At 34.7% G+C, this 15,253-nt stretch overlaps 1 protein-coding gene across 1 annotated transcript; it reads left to right on the forward strand.

The window, feature by feature from the left end:
* Positions 1–3,140: 3,140 nt before the first annotated feature.
* On the forward strand, positions 3,141–7,331 carry LOC110021707 (probable alpha,alpha-trehalose-phosphate synthase [UDP-forming] 9). Its single transcript, XM_020720303.1, has 4 exons — positions 3,141–3,315; positions 3,378–5,289; positions 6,056–6,329; positions 6,710–7,331. The coding sequence occupies exons 1-4, from the start codon at positions 3,249–3,251 to the stop codon at positions 7,031–7,033; spliced, it is 2,577 nt and encodes an 858-aa protein (XP_020575962.1). The 5' UTR covers positions 3,141–3,248; the 3' UTR covers positions 7,034–7,331.
* Positions 7,332–15,253: the final 7,922 nt, after the last annotated feature.

Genomic DNA, 15,253 nt, shown 5'->3' on the forward strand with positions numbered 1-15,253 from the left:
ATATATAAAGAAAATAATACCAATTTTCCCACATGTTAGGCTCTATGATGAGAAGCTCACGCCATGTGCCACTATCTGTGAACCCCACGCCACATGGGATCAAACCCCTGATCTGAGGGGACTTACAGTGACCCTGCCACCAACAAGCTAAAACTTGCACGCGCACGCACACACACACCCATATATCATAAGATTTATGCATATATGAGGACTACCAATTTGTAATATCTTCTTGGCCCCACTTAAACATTACCTTGTGGATGTATAGATTATGCTATTAACACCCTCATCACTTTTCTTTCTTTTACCATTTGAAGTATGTTTTCAATATTCAACTTTGGAGATGATAGAGCAACAATGTAATGAACATTAGCATGCCTCATTACTTGAGAATATTATACACAAAAAAATTTTTTGTTAAGAAAATATTTCACTTTAAGCTATAGTTAAGTTAATTGATACGTTATTTGCTTCTCACTCATTTGTTGTGCATTTGTTGTGCAAATTCACAAACAAATTCATTATTTAATATCACATCATCAACCACTTTGCATTATCTTAATGCATATTGGCATACTATTTCTGTAACTAATAATTTAAGAACTAACATATTATTTAATCCTAATATTGTCAAAATCATCTTCTTTGTAGCTTAACTCTTTACTTAAACAATAATAATAATAATCTCATATGCTTTCACATGAGGATCTAATTATGCAATTATTGATGGAAGGTACTCTATCAATATTCAGGCATTGTTGTCAATTAAGAAACATTTGATTTAAAGAATGATACATCACCATTGGTTGAATGTGTTACTAAGAACAACTTATAATTTAAGAATCCATAGACACATATGTGAGAATGTTAATGAATAAAATTATATTTTAATTTAATAATTAAGATTTGGCTAGTTTATTTATAATAAAATAAGTAATATGAATTTTACTAATTTATATATTTGTATAATTTGTTGCGATAGAGTTGAAAGCCCTTAGGATGCAATGTCAATATCCTAAATTTTTAAGTCAACTCTTTTTATTTGCATATATAAGAACAATGTGTTCTTTTGATATCCTTCGATAATAAGACCTTGAAATTTTCAGTATCTATAATATTTAAAGCCATAAAGCCTCCAATAACTAGATATTTCCATGGTTGATTGTGTAAGTTGAGTCATCGTAGCGGGACACCCATTTAACCCATTTAAACAAGCAGAAAGCTTTATTGGTGGATATCTTGCCTTCTTTTGCAAGCGATATAACTCGTCTCTTATATGGGAGCTTTGCTCTTTTGAAATTAGTTTGACAAAACTTCATGCTTCATCCATAAAATTGCCTAAGATTATGCTAGTAATCAAACATCAACTATGTCAGGGTTCTTTTGGGTAGCTTTTTCTTAACTTTTCTTTCAATATATTTGCTACAATTTTGTTAGGTGACAACTTTTCTACTACTCTTAGAATTTATATGATGTAGTTTCTTACAACTAGACTTGTTAGAACATAATAACTATAAATAAATTATTAACCAATATTTTTGAAAAAAAAATGAGAATTTTCTTACGGAGTGCATTAGTTTCTCATATTGCGATTATGAGCAAGATCAAGGAAAATTTTAAAAACGAACAACAGGTCCACCCTTTACTAGGCATTTCTTTCATTTCACTTTCTTTTCCATATATAGCACTCATTGAGCCATTGGGAGGCTTCCCTGACACCTCTCAACATCCTCTATTTAATATCTACTTATCCATTTTCCTTTTTCTCCATTTCTTCTTGCTTTCATTTGCTCTTCCAACATTTCCCAAAACATCCACCACACAAAGTCAAAATAGCCCTACAAACTATATTAAAATAATGTTGAGTTGTGCTAAGCATATCATAAAAGAAGATAACTTTTCAAGATGTTGAAAGAGCAAGAGGAAGCAGAGGAAGAAGCAATGGAAGAAAAGAAAATCAATTACTAGTTACATGTGTAGAAGATGTTGAGAGATAAGGAGACCCCCACAAAATCTCAATGTATATTATTAGAAAGAAAAATGGTTAATAATCAACTTGGCCTCTGAAGGAAACTTACTCATCTATAGAAAAAAAATGTCAAATGGACAAGTTAGAAGATTTTGTAGTCATTTAAAGTAAAATTAATTTGGGTAGCTTACTCAATTACTAAGCTAGTTGCCTAATATGATAAAAATAAATGAGAAAATCATACCCATTTTATTGACAATTTGCTAATTTTAGCTTTATTAAAAATTTGACTCTTATTAAATAAGGGTTGTTCCTTTCTATTTTTTTAGAATGAATCTATAATACTTACCCAACTTTGCAAAATTTATTTTTTTCATAACTTCATAAGTATTTTTAGGAGCATTTGCTTACATATGCCCAATTACTATGTATTGACATATCTAACACCTAAACTTCAATTTTTTTTTTTTTTACATTTATACCATCTAAATCATTCATATCTCATGAAAGTTACTACTATTTTAATATTTAAAAAGTGAAATATATATATTTTATGCATAAGTAAGATAACATTGACATATATAAAAATTGAAGTTTAAGAGTTGGTAGTGTAAATACATTATGACTTGTGTACTTTGCATGTGAGCCTTCTCTCTTTTTATAAACAATGTTTCCCCCAAACAAAGCATAAGGAATTAATCGGGAAAAAACGCATTTACATATATAACACCCAATTCTTATGTATTTGCAATTTTAACACCAAAATCTAAACTTAGCGCTAAAATCTTTATTATTACATTAAAAACACCATCCTTACTAAGTTTTTAAAATTAAAATACATGTTTTTATACATAATTTTATGGCACCAGATAAATATAAATATTAAAATTTAAATATTAGATATATAAATACATAAAAACTATGTGGTATATATGTAAATTAAAAAATAATAATAATAACAAACAATAATTGCAAAATAAAAAGGTTTGGCCCAGAATCGAAATGCCCACGTGGTTTCCGTGAAACCCATCCCCCCCTCCCAAACCGGTCCCCACGCCCCGGCCCCACTCCAACCAAGCAACCCAACTATCCCGGTCACCCCTCACACCTCCACCATCTATCTCCGGTTATCCAGCGGTACCCTCACCAACGGTACCCCCATCACCCCTCCCTAACTTATATTCTCCCACACGCGCTTCCTCTCCTCTCCAATGGCCGCCTGCTCCACCGGTCCTCTTCTCCCTCCCCGGCAACCCTAAACCTAACCCTAACTCACGCCATGCCCTCACGTTCCTACACTGACCTTCTTCACCTAACCGCTACCCCGCCTCCCCTCGCCCGCCTTCCTCGAGTCATGACGTTCCCCGGGATTCTCGCCGACGCTTACCGCCTCCCCTCGCCAGCCTTCCTCGAGTCATGACGTTCCCCGGGATTCTCGCCGACGCTTACCTTGACGAGCCACCCCCCTTCTCCGCCGGTCCCCTCTCTCCCTGTCCAATGAAGGAGCGACGCATCATCGTCACTAACCATCTCCCTCTTCGCTCCGCTCGCGACCCCATCTCCGGCCAATGGTCCTTCTCCTGGGACCTCGACGCACTCGCCTTCCAGCTCCGCTCCGGCCTCCCCGGCGGCTCCTCATCTTCCTCATCCGATGTTATCCATGTCGGAACCCTACGTGCCGAAATCGATCAGGCCGATCAGGACGAAGTCGCCCAAATACTCTCCCATAAGTTCCACTGCGTCCCCGTCTTCCTCCCCCCTGACATACACCAGAAATTCTACCATGGATTTTGCAAACACTATCTATGGCCTCTACTGCACTACCTCCTCCCCTTTTCCCCCGCCTTACAAGGCGGCCTCCGCTTCGATCGTCACCTATGGCTTGCTTATCTTTCTGCGAACAAGCTCTTCGCTGATCGCGTCATGCAGGTCGTGTCGCCCGACGATGACTTCGTCTGGGCGAACGACTACCACCTCCTCGCACTACCAACATTTCTCCGCAAGCGCTGCCCTCGAATTAAGCTCGGATTCTTCCTCCATTCTTCTTTCCCTTCATCGGAAATCTTCGGCACAATCCCTGTCAGAGAGGAGCTGCTCCGGGCCATCCTCAACACGGACCTCCTAGGCTTCCATACCTTCGACTATGCTCGACATTTTCTGTCTTGCTGCTCTCGCCTCCTCGGCCTTCACTATGAGTCCAAGCGCGGTTATATTGGGTTGGAGTACTATGGAAGAACTGTTACCGTTAAGATACTCCCGGTAGGTGTCGATATGGGGCAACTAGAGGCAGCGATTTCCTCCCCCGAATCCCAATCCAAGGTTCGGGAACTGATGATTAGTTTCAAGGATAGGATCTTACTTCTTGGCGTTGATGATATGGATATATTCAAAGGAATCAGCTTGAAGTTTTTGGCAATGGAACAGCTTCTAGAAGACAATCCTAGGCTCCGTGGTCGCGTTGTTCTAGTGCAGATTGCCAACCCTGCTCGAAGCCAGGGGAAGGACATTCAGGAGGTGCAGGAGGAGACAAATTCCCTCGCGAGAAGGATTAATGAGAAATATGGCTCATTTGGGTACAATCCCATTATACTGCTTGATGGGGGACCTCTACCTACTTTTGAGAAGGTTGCTTACTATGCTGTTGCTGAGTGCTGCGTTGTCAATCCTGTGAGGGATGGGATGAATTTAGTACCGTATGAATACACCATTTGTCGTCAATGGAGCCCGGCATTGGAGAATCTTCCAAAGAAGAGTGTGATTGTAGTTTCAGAGTTCATCGGGTGCTCGCCATCACTGAGTGGAGCAATCAGGGTTAATCCATGGAATGTGGAGGCTGTGTCCGAGGCAATGAACTTGGCCATCACCATGCCGGAGTCTGAGAAGCAGCTCAGGCATGACAAGCACTACAAGTATGTCAGTTCTCATGATGTGGCATATTGGGCGAGATCATTTGATCAGGATTTGCAAAGAGCTTGCAAGGATCATTTCACTAAAAGGTGTTGGGGCATTGGCTTTGGCTTGAGCTTTAGGGTTGTTGCACTAGGCCCCAGCTTCAGAAAGCTGTCAGTGGAGCATTTAGTTTCTGCTTATAGGAAGACTAGCAGCAGGTTGATATTGTTGGACTACGATGGGACGATGATGCCGCAGAGCTCCACCGATAAGACTCCAAGCAAGAAAGTCATTGATATTCTGAATGACTTGTGTTCTGATGAGAAGAATGTTGTTTTTGTGGTTAGTGGCAGAGGGAAGGATTCATTGAGCAGGTGGTTTGAGTCTTGTGCCAAGTTAGGAATCTCTGCTGAGCATGGATACTACACAAGGTAATTCTTTGCATTTTGAAATACATATATATATATATATATATTCTGTCGATTAATTCTGTGAGAGAAATTGGATTTGTTTAGCATTTGGTTTCAAAATCTTTTTATTTATTTGAAGATGGGTATGCTATATCAATAATCAATCAATTTTTATATTGTTCTCTTCTCAAGTCAAATCTGAACTTTCTAAAGCTCATCCTAACAAAATTTTTATTTTGATTTGGATCTCCTCGATCTTTGTTTACCTTAATTCTGGATTTTCTAAACAAAAAAAATGAAAACCACCTTAAAATGGTAGGAAATAGTGTTTCCTGTTATCAGATTAATCGACCTTTTATTTTTTTAAACATGAAATCATAAGTTCAATGATGCATCACAACATCCTATGATGAATTTAGATCCTTTTGTTTTTATTTTTTTTATAAATTTCACATAAAAAGAGCTGCCATATATGAACGGGGTTGAATTATGTCGAATCTTACCATCATTAAACTTTTTAATCTTAAAATAACCTTAAAAATTCAATTTTTATCCTAAACGCAACCAATCTCACGCAGCTCATATTACCAATTTTCTCTTCCACTCTAAAGCAAAAAGATAAACGCAGCCATGCTTCCGTGTTTTGCCAACCAAGAACATTAATTAATTTTACCACTGTTCATGTTGATTGAATCACAAGCATTTTTTTATATGGTCAGAAAATTTAACACGTAATTCATTTCTGCTCATTACTTTTCCTTTGTTGACTCGTTGTCCATCACTGTAGATGGTGCCAGAATTCTCCCTGGGAGTCCTGCAACGTGGCTTCTGACTTCGAGTGGAAAAGGATTGCAGAACCTGTGATGAGACATTACGCAGAAGCTACAGATGGCTCCTATATTGAGCACAAGGAAACCGCTCTGGTCTGGCACCACCAGGAAGCAGATCCAGATTTCGGTTCATGCCAGGCAAAAGAGCTCCTTGATCACCTGGAGAATGTTCTCGCTAATGAACCCGTAGTTGTCAAGCGAGGCCAACATATTCTGGAAGTAACCCCTCAGGTATATTCTATATAATTGAATTTCTCCTCATTTTTCATCTATATATATATATATATATATTAAAATTTTTCACCATGTCAAAAGGTGGTCAGTCATGCTCAAAAAGAAATTTTTTAGTTTAAAATGAATGATTATTCTCAGGTCCTACCTAGTTGCTATAGGATATATAAATTTTGTTGTACCATTGTTTTCAATTATTGTCTCCTTCTGTTCTGAGTGACATTTGTTGATTCCATTCTAACAACCAGAAACCTTTAATTGTGGATAAGTCCCCCCTTCTCATTGCTTCTCAAATCATATTCTGTAGCTTTCATAAACAGCTGGCTTCAGCCATTTCTGTTGACCGGGGTTTCTTAAATCCTCCATTGATATTGTTGCAGGGCATAAGCAAAGGTATAGTTGTAAAGAATCTGATATCAACCATGCAGAGTAGAGGGAAACCACCAGACTTTGTTCTCTGTATCGGTGATGATCGATCCGACGAAGATATGTTTGAGACTATCTTGGGTTCTCCTACCACAGAGCCTTCTGTTCCAGCAATTTCTGATGTTTTTGCATGTACTGTTGGTAAGAAACCAAGCAAGGCGAAGTACTACCTTGATGACACAGTTGATGTAATCAGTTTGCTTGAAGGCATAGCTGCTGCTTCTGCTCAACCAGCCAGAAGATCTCTTCTTCAAGTATCATTTGAAGGATCACTTTAGGCTTGGAATCGACAGCTAAAGATTTGATATTTTTCTTTGCACATATTGTTTAAATACCTCCATAGTCAGCTCTGCACATGAAGATATAGTTTAAAGCGAAGATGAGGGAGAAAAAGAGATGCTTATGAGAAGGTTTGGTTCAAATTTCATTATATCGGACAGAAAAGTTCAGATATGCAATGTACATATCACAAAGCTGCTGTTTTTCGTTTTTCATTTTTCATTTTTCGTAGACCTCATTTTACAGTTACAAGCAATTATATGATTTATATCCATATTATTTACTTTATTACTCTCTGAATATTCTGTAAGAAATATCAATATTTTCTTTTATCAATGTCTAAGTTCGAGATGCTGATATTTTTATCCTTATTATGCTTTTTTGATTTTTTATTTCAACGTTTCCTGTTTTTGCAATATTAGCTTTTAATGCGGCTAAGTTGGAAAAGTTCCTGCTTTAAATTCAAAAAAAAAAATAATAATAATAAGAAAAAAAAAGATGAGGTCATGTAGGGCTTTTATGAGTTAATTTTTGTATTATAATTTTTTTTTGTATAAAACGTAGGTATCTTGTGTCATAAAGGCATAATTTGGATAAGATCCAATGCTTAGTTGGAAGCTAGTTGAATAATAGAGTTGTGTGCATGAACCGGGAATATACTATTATGGATTAGTTGGCTAAGATGGCTTCCTGTAGCGACACATTAATTTATGCTTTTCTTATGGAATATGACATCTTCCATAATGAATATGCCGCAAGTCAAATCTTGTGAATAATACAAAAGCCAAACAATGGATGGATAAGAGTTATCTTAATACAGGGGAGGAGACATCCTCGCTTGTCCTTATTGTTCTATTTTTTAAATATCTCTCGCTTGTTTGCATCACCTCTATCATGTGATTTTTTCCTCACTAATATTTATGAATACATACATACCTACATATATATATATATATATATATATATAATATAACTTCAACCCGATGACAGAACGAACATGACCCAAAAGAAAATTTATGTCAGATCCAGTTTCATGAATGGAGTCAGGGAAAATATCAAAGGATCATATAGCCTTTCATACATGAAGAACATGGTTGTGTGCACCTTTAAAGTTTTTTTTCTTAATAATCAAAATAAAATCTACAATATTTTAGTCTTGAACGTTATTATGGATAAATCTTTGAAGATTAAACTTTTTAGCAAATATTTTATTCTAATGAGTTTTAGTCTTGATCATATCAAGACAAACCTCATACATGAAAGGAATGAGCACATGTAATGAGTTAAACAAAGCAGATGGGTCGACCGCAACACCATAAAGTGAGCAATCAGTTTCACATATACATGTCCGATCATAAAATTATACAACAAATGTATAAATTTGAAATTAAAGTATCAGGCATGAGCATGAAACTCTCGGTCCTCGCCACAATCCCTGTTGTAAGTTTTAGGATTTGTGCTCATATCTTATTTCTTATACAGACTCTTCTAAAGGATTCTAAAAGTACAGAAATTAAAAAAAAAAAAAAAAAAACCACCAAACAAAAATAAGGAGCACATGTTATATCATGCAACGTGTAAGAACTTATATCCAGCAAGAGGAGAGCTGAGCAACATATACACAAAATGTGTTAGTCTAAATCATTAAGCTTTACCCTTTTGGATAAGTTGCCTGCAAGGAAAATCCACACTACTTATATTAGTGTGCAAGTCTCACATCCAAAAGATACTCAAGATGTGCCACAATTAGCACAAGCAAAAGAATTATAGCTATGCATGTAAATTCCTAACTACACCCTAACCCTAATTTCAAACAAGAACTACAAGGTGTTCTCTAACCAACATTTGAGTGCAAGACGTGTAGTGCGAGGCCTAAGGGTCTTCCCGTAGGATCTTGATGGGTCACCACATTTGTTTCGACCCAAGTATTTGAATGAACTAAGACTCACCACGACCAACAATAGGAGTTAGCCTGAGCGGAGGGGTATGTCAACGGTTCGGGAGGACGAGTCCCTTGGTCAGCCATCTATAAAAATGGAAAACCCATCTGTCCAAGATAACCAAACTTGGTCGAAAGATATCACCGAACAAGCCAAAGTAGACCGCCACCCATACATAATGGTGTGCCAGTGACTGAAAGGGAGATTATTGTATTTCGTGACTTCCAGAAGTTAAGAAATTATGACTTTATTCCAATAAAAACTATTGTCGACTAATAGACGGGTGTCATGTATTCCCTGCACCGAGCTTAAAGTGGTGCATCAACTACACAACTAGACAAAGCAAGGACAAATGTCCGGTTAACTTTCGATGTTAAAATGTCAAAGCCCAAGACTCCAAGTCGAAAGGAGACTGTAATGATGTGTTCCCATCAACGAAAGACTCGATATGAGACCAAAAAGTAGAGGACAACACCGTGACGCCAAGACTACCCCCGTGACTTTGGCTTAAGCAGACAAACGGCCCACTCCGGATTGTGAAACCATCGTAATCTAGTCCCACAGATCTAGCACCATACCACCAAAAAAGCATTATCTAGTGCCAGATAAAAGTGAATTGGATGGCCTTCTTGCGCCATCACGGAGACAATGGTGTGTGGTTACATGTGGGGTGAAATAGTGGTAAGACATCAATGATCTGTCTATGACAATCCAATAGTGACGGCCAAGCATTGCTAATATTTATCTTAACGAGATGCTCAATCTAACTATAAACATGTTTGAGTTGAACTTTATATTGGTCTTCCGAGAATGTAAACACTCAATTTGGCTAAAAAACATCTAAGACTTTAAAGATTATTTGATCCTCCAAATAATATCATAAAATCTCAGCTCAAGTATTACATCATGATTGCCCCCAAAGTATATGAATTTTTGGATGACAAATCAAATATAAATTATCCAACTCGACAAGCCCTCCTTTTTTTTTTCCTACTAAATTTTTTCCAATAAAATGCAAATCTCTCAATTCTTTAATTATTTGTGCATCTAATTTTTTTTTTAGCAAAAAGTACAATAATTGAAACCAATCCCCATTCTATCCACCCAAATCTCTTCAACCATTACCTTTTCTTCTAGATAAGGCTTTATTAATTAAAGATGTAGAGGTCCCCTCAAAACACAATACCTCACTTCCTAAATTTATAATTTTGAATAAAAAGTGCGCTATTTTGCAAATATTTTTCCACAAAAGAGGACAAGACCTCTCTCTTGCAATGCTGGGAAAGAATATATGGATGGTGTTATTATGGAAGACGGAATTAGCCGCATTAGTTGGAGAAGGAGATGCCTCCCCGACGGGAAACCGGGACGCTGCCATGCCACGTGGCCTTTTTTGGGCCCCATAAGTCAATTGTTAAGCCAAAGACTTAATGATATCAACGTCTATGTTATCTGTCTTTTATTTTTTAATTATGATGTGATATATTGAAGTGCTTTAATTGAGTTCATTGGGCTAATTTTATCTAATTATAATTAAATGAATCTATTTTTAATCAATATCTTATTTTTAGTCATCCCTTCTAATTTATATTTCATTTAACCAAATAAATTGAAAAATGAAATTTTTGAAATTAAATGCAAGATTCATAAGATTAAATCAACATTATATATGGAGATATATAATTTTTTTTATGTTGATTCATAACTCAAATCGAACTAACAACTAAATTCAATTTGTTTGAGGAACAACCCGTTCAAACTAAATTAAATCTCGATATTTTGGGTCGGTTCGGTATTTTGGATTTTGGATTTCAAATTTCGGTTGCAATCGGCTAGAAAAAAATTGAAAATCAATCCATCAAAAGCGAGTGAATGCTCGGCAGTAAATGATATAAAGGAAAATTAGGAAATTAAATTTTAATTTTATAAATTTTGACAAAATTGGATTGACTATGTTATATGAATTAGAGCACGACATGTAAAATATTAAAGAATTGAAATCTCGCGTATGTATGTATGTATGCATGTATGTATGATAAAAATTGGCAAATATTTATACCATAATATACAATCTTAAAATCTCAACTAAATAGTAAGTAAAATTCTTCATATTTGGCACGGCATATGTCAATTTTAAGACAATTACAGTGGCATCCATCACCATCCATGATTTAGCGACATTTCTACAAGAAAATTCTTGAAAATGATATCCTAATCAAAATTTGATCAAAATAATGAATTTCACAATGCATGTATTTACTTAAAATTCGGTGCAATATATGTATTGATCATCCATTTATTACATGCATCTCAAAACATACTAAAAACCCGTGAACTGATTGAAATAATGATTGTGTTAACATCAATGACAAAATAGCATAAATATTTTATGGATAACAGTAATAACATACATACATACATACATACATATCATATCATATAATAGATATCATTATTTTAATTTTTCAAAAATTACCTATGCATCATAGGTAAGGTAGCATGTGTATATATATATATATATATATATATATCAAAGATGGGATGAAATAAATGCAAAAGGTACAAAGTTCGGTGTTGATTAGTTGCCTCAACTTTCATTTTAGGTTGCTGTCCATTTCAATAGTACATATAACGCATGGGTGAGGTTGGCGTTGGCTTTTTTGGCTGCATAGAGCAAATACCACAACAGCTAGCCTATCAGCTTCTTCCTCTTCTTTTTCATTTTTCTACACACAGATCAAAGACGTGTATAAATAAAATTCTTCTTTCATTTTTATCCTTCCGTCTTCTTCTTTCCCCATCTTTTCAGTAGTCTTCAATATCTTCTTAGTGAGAAGAGCCGTGAAAGATCTCACCTTGTTATAAAGTTCTGTGGACCAGAATGTAGAAAATTTTGAGCTTGATCATGTTATGATCCAAATGGTTAGAGCTTTTAAAAATATTTTAAAATTAATACAATGCATGTTTATTTTTATATTGTATATTTATCAAAGCCCTCATAGGGGCAAAGTTCGTACTAAGCAAATCCCGTGGATCTGGGTCTGCACAGTTATACGGAAAACACGACTTTCATCAGAGTAACCTGTTAGGGTAACCCGCAAAATTTAACTCGCTAATGTGCCAGTTTTCTTTTACTAGATGGCGAGCTAACCCGTCAAACTGTTTGGTGAAGTAGTTCACCGAATTGGTTTAACCATTCCGTCTGACGAAATGACCAATCAGATTCACTAGCTTAGCTTGTCTACTCGGCAGTCCTTGTAATTATAAGAACGCAAAAGTCAAGACTGGCGTCAAGGGTTGATATATGTCACATCCTTATCCATGGGCCTCCTAACTTATACGTTGTGGTCTACTCATCACGTTACTGTGGACATATTTATGCATGACACTTGTAATTTAATATTATCTTGTACATGTATGAAAATGAGAGAGAGATTGGAAGGAGGACACACTCTCTAGGTGTTTTTCGAGAGACCTTGCCCATGACTCCCATAGAACCCTCCTGTCTCTCTCTTTCTGTTAGATCATCTTTTCTGTTCCACCAGAGAGCGATCAGAAAACAAAATATATAGTTCGGGCCTGCATAAAACTTACATTCTCTTCTTTCACCTTTCTTATACAGAGATATTTCAGGTTGTGTAAACTCAAGGGCATTATGGGCCCTACCGTCAAGTGTTCAACAAAAAAATTTGAAATTTATAAATTATTTTAATCAAATTATACTGATAAAATTACACTCTCTTTTTTTTTTTTTTAATTTCTATCAGAATGGTATAGTTCTTAGTTGTATGAAATCAAGCTGCTGAAAAGAGAGGGATTATCATAAGATTTTTGGAGCATTTTAGCATTTAATTTGCTCTTTATTCAGTTTTTTTAAGTATTTATATTTATTACATGAAAATAATATGGAACAAAAATATTACTGCATTCACCTAAAATGTTGCTACAGTTTGATTAATTATAAAATGAAATCATAGCTCTCAGTTTTAGGTGTTAGGTTCACTTGTCACCCAAGTCCTTTTAAACTTTATTTTATTATGGTCAAGTACTTGATTCTGCAAGTAGGGATTAGGGTTTAGGCACTTAAAATATCATCATCAATGAAGATTGAACCCGCAGTCCCAAGGTCGGGAAAAAAATATTACGTGTGGACAGGATATACTCAGGGTGTACACCCCTAATTCGCACGTAAGACCACACATAATATGATTTCTCGTGGTTGGCAGCTTTGGTTGCCATCCGAAGAGACGTCCGTTCTAATCGCACTAACTCTATTGTGGTGCCCTTAAGGCTCAAAAACCTCCAAAAAGAATCCTATTTTAATTATGACTATTTAAGAAGAAAAATGGTCAAATCAAAAACATGCAATAATTTAAAATCATTTAAAGTCAAGGTAAACTATATAGATCTAACAAATAATTGATGGAACAACTTAAAAAAATAATGCTTTTAAATTGAAAAATATATGGAAGAATCAAGATTTTTTGACTTGGTTTAGCTTATTTTGTCCTAATAATAGTTTGGTTTTGATTTTAGGTTCAATTAATTGATTAAGTTTTATGTTCTTCTTAAATATTGGAGGATGGGGGTTTAGGTTTCAAAAATGCATATTGATTTTGGTTGCATGCTGATTTTTGGTTTTTAATTAATAAATTTTGATTTTTTTTGTTTGGTTTTAATTTTCATTTAATTGAATAAGTTAAAAAAATCAATATTTTTCATATTTTCTTATTCTATATTATTTAATGTTGAATAAATAAAAAAAATTTTATATTATATGCAATATTTGATTGAAGTAAATAAATGACTCATGAAATTAAATCAATATTATGTATGTAAATATGTAATTTGTTGCTCATAACAAAACTCCAGCTGATAATTAAATGTTGGTTTATTGAAAATCAAACTATTTAAGTTAAATTAAATGTTTCAATCGGTTTGGTTTTATCAAAATTTTAATTGGTTTGATTTTTCATATTTTGAATTTTGGCTGCAGTCGATTTGACAAATTTGATAACCTAGACATCTAAATTGATTGAATTTTCGCCTCTAATTAGTGATCTTCCATTATTTTCTTTGACTTTCACTTTATATCTAACTAATTTTGCCACAATATTTTGCTACAAATCATTAACATGCTAAAAATTTTACTTACATTTTTATCTTGGCAGCAATTAATATATAAGTCCTCAAATTTCAAGTTATGTTCTCCTCAAAATTCTAAAAGACATCATTTTGGAGGAGCTTTGGTTTGTCAGTACCATCTATCTATTTTAAACACAAAGATTAAAAACACAAGCTTTTAATTAACATGAAGAGGATTCTCATTGAAAATAGAAGTTCGGTCAATGTTCACTTCTTTTCATTGCACCTCAATTTAGTTGTGAATTTGAAATGAATCTAACTAGTTTCTTGGACCACTCTATGGTTTGATAATCACATGGTCTAGTAGAAGGGACCACTATACCACATATAGTGGTTAGGGCGGAGATGACATAACAAATACAATACATGGTGACCAAATCAAAATTTGCTTGCAACATTGTCTTTGAAAGGATACTCTAAATTTATCTTCAATGTAACACTTGATTCTTCATCTCAAAGAGCTCCTGACTCTATATGACCCATCTAATTACTAACAAGATGCAGTCAAAGGAATTATTAATGATTCTGTTCACCCTCACATGAACGATATCCAATCAATCGAATTATTCTTAAATTAAGAATAACCCTATTCTTTTTTATAATATCTAATGCCTAACTAAAGCATTAAAACTAAATAACTCAATTCATGATAAGTGTAAAAAATGAAGAAAAGAGTAAGAGTTGATTAAAAAATGAAGGTTGGGATGACAAGATGCAAAAAGGTGAGCGACTTCTTGCCCTAAATAGTCATTTGAGTGAAATGTCGGTTGCTTGGGTGAGAGTGAAAGAACATTTATAAGATAAGCTTGATAAGATTCTTTTTTTATGATAATTTACTTAATTTTAGAAAATTGGCTTTATATTATTATATCATTTTCTTATATTCTATGTACTTAAATAATTTAAAAATAGCTTAACTTATTAAAAAAAAAAACTAATTTTGATTTTAAAATATATTTGCTAATAAAACTATTGAGTGTATGCCTAAATGTATACATTCAAACATCTAATTGTTTATCAATTTTGATTTAAAATATGAATATATTTATTAAAACAAAAAAAAAGACTTGCATAAACACCAATCAATTGCTATGTAATATTTCAATTTTTACATATTAAAGAAGGTGTATTTTC

Source organism: Phalaenopsis equestris, unplaced genomic scaffold (assembly GCF_001263595.1).
Source record: "Phalaenopsis equestris unplaced genomic scaffold, ASM126359v1 Scaffold000140, whole genome shotgun sequence".
NCBI classification, from domain to species: Eukaryota; Viridiplantae; Streptophyta; class Magnoliopsida; order Asparagales; family Orchidaceae; genus Phalaenopsis; species Phalaenopsis equestris.

Bases quoted from the DNA above. Each gene is read 5' to 3' on its own strand.
- LOC110021707 (XM_020720303.1), top strand. From the start codon at position 3,249: ATGCCCTCACGTTCCTACACTGACCTTCTTCACCTAACCGCTACCCCG. The intron at 5,290-6,055 runs GTAATTCTTTGC...CCATCACTGTAG, and splicing joins GAGCATGGATACTACACAAG to ATGGTGCCAGAATTCTCCCT. The intron at 6,330-6,709 runs GTATATTCTATA...ATATTGTTGCAG, and splicing joins TTCTGGAAGTAACCCCTCAG to GGCATAAGCAAAGGTATAGT.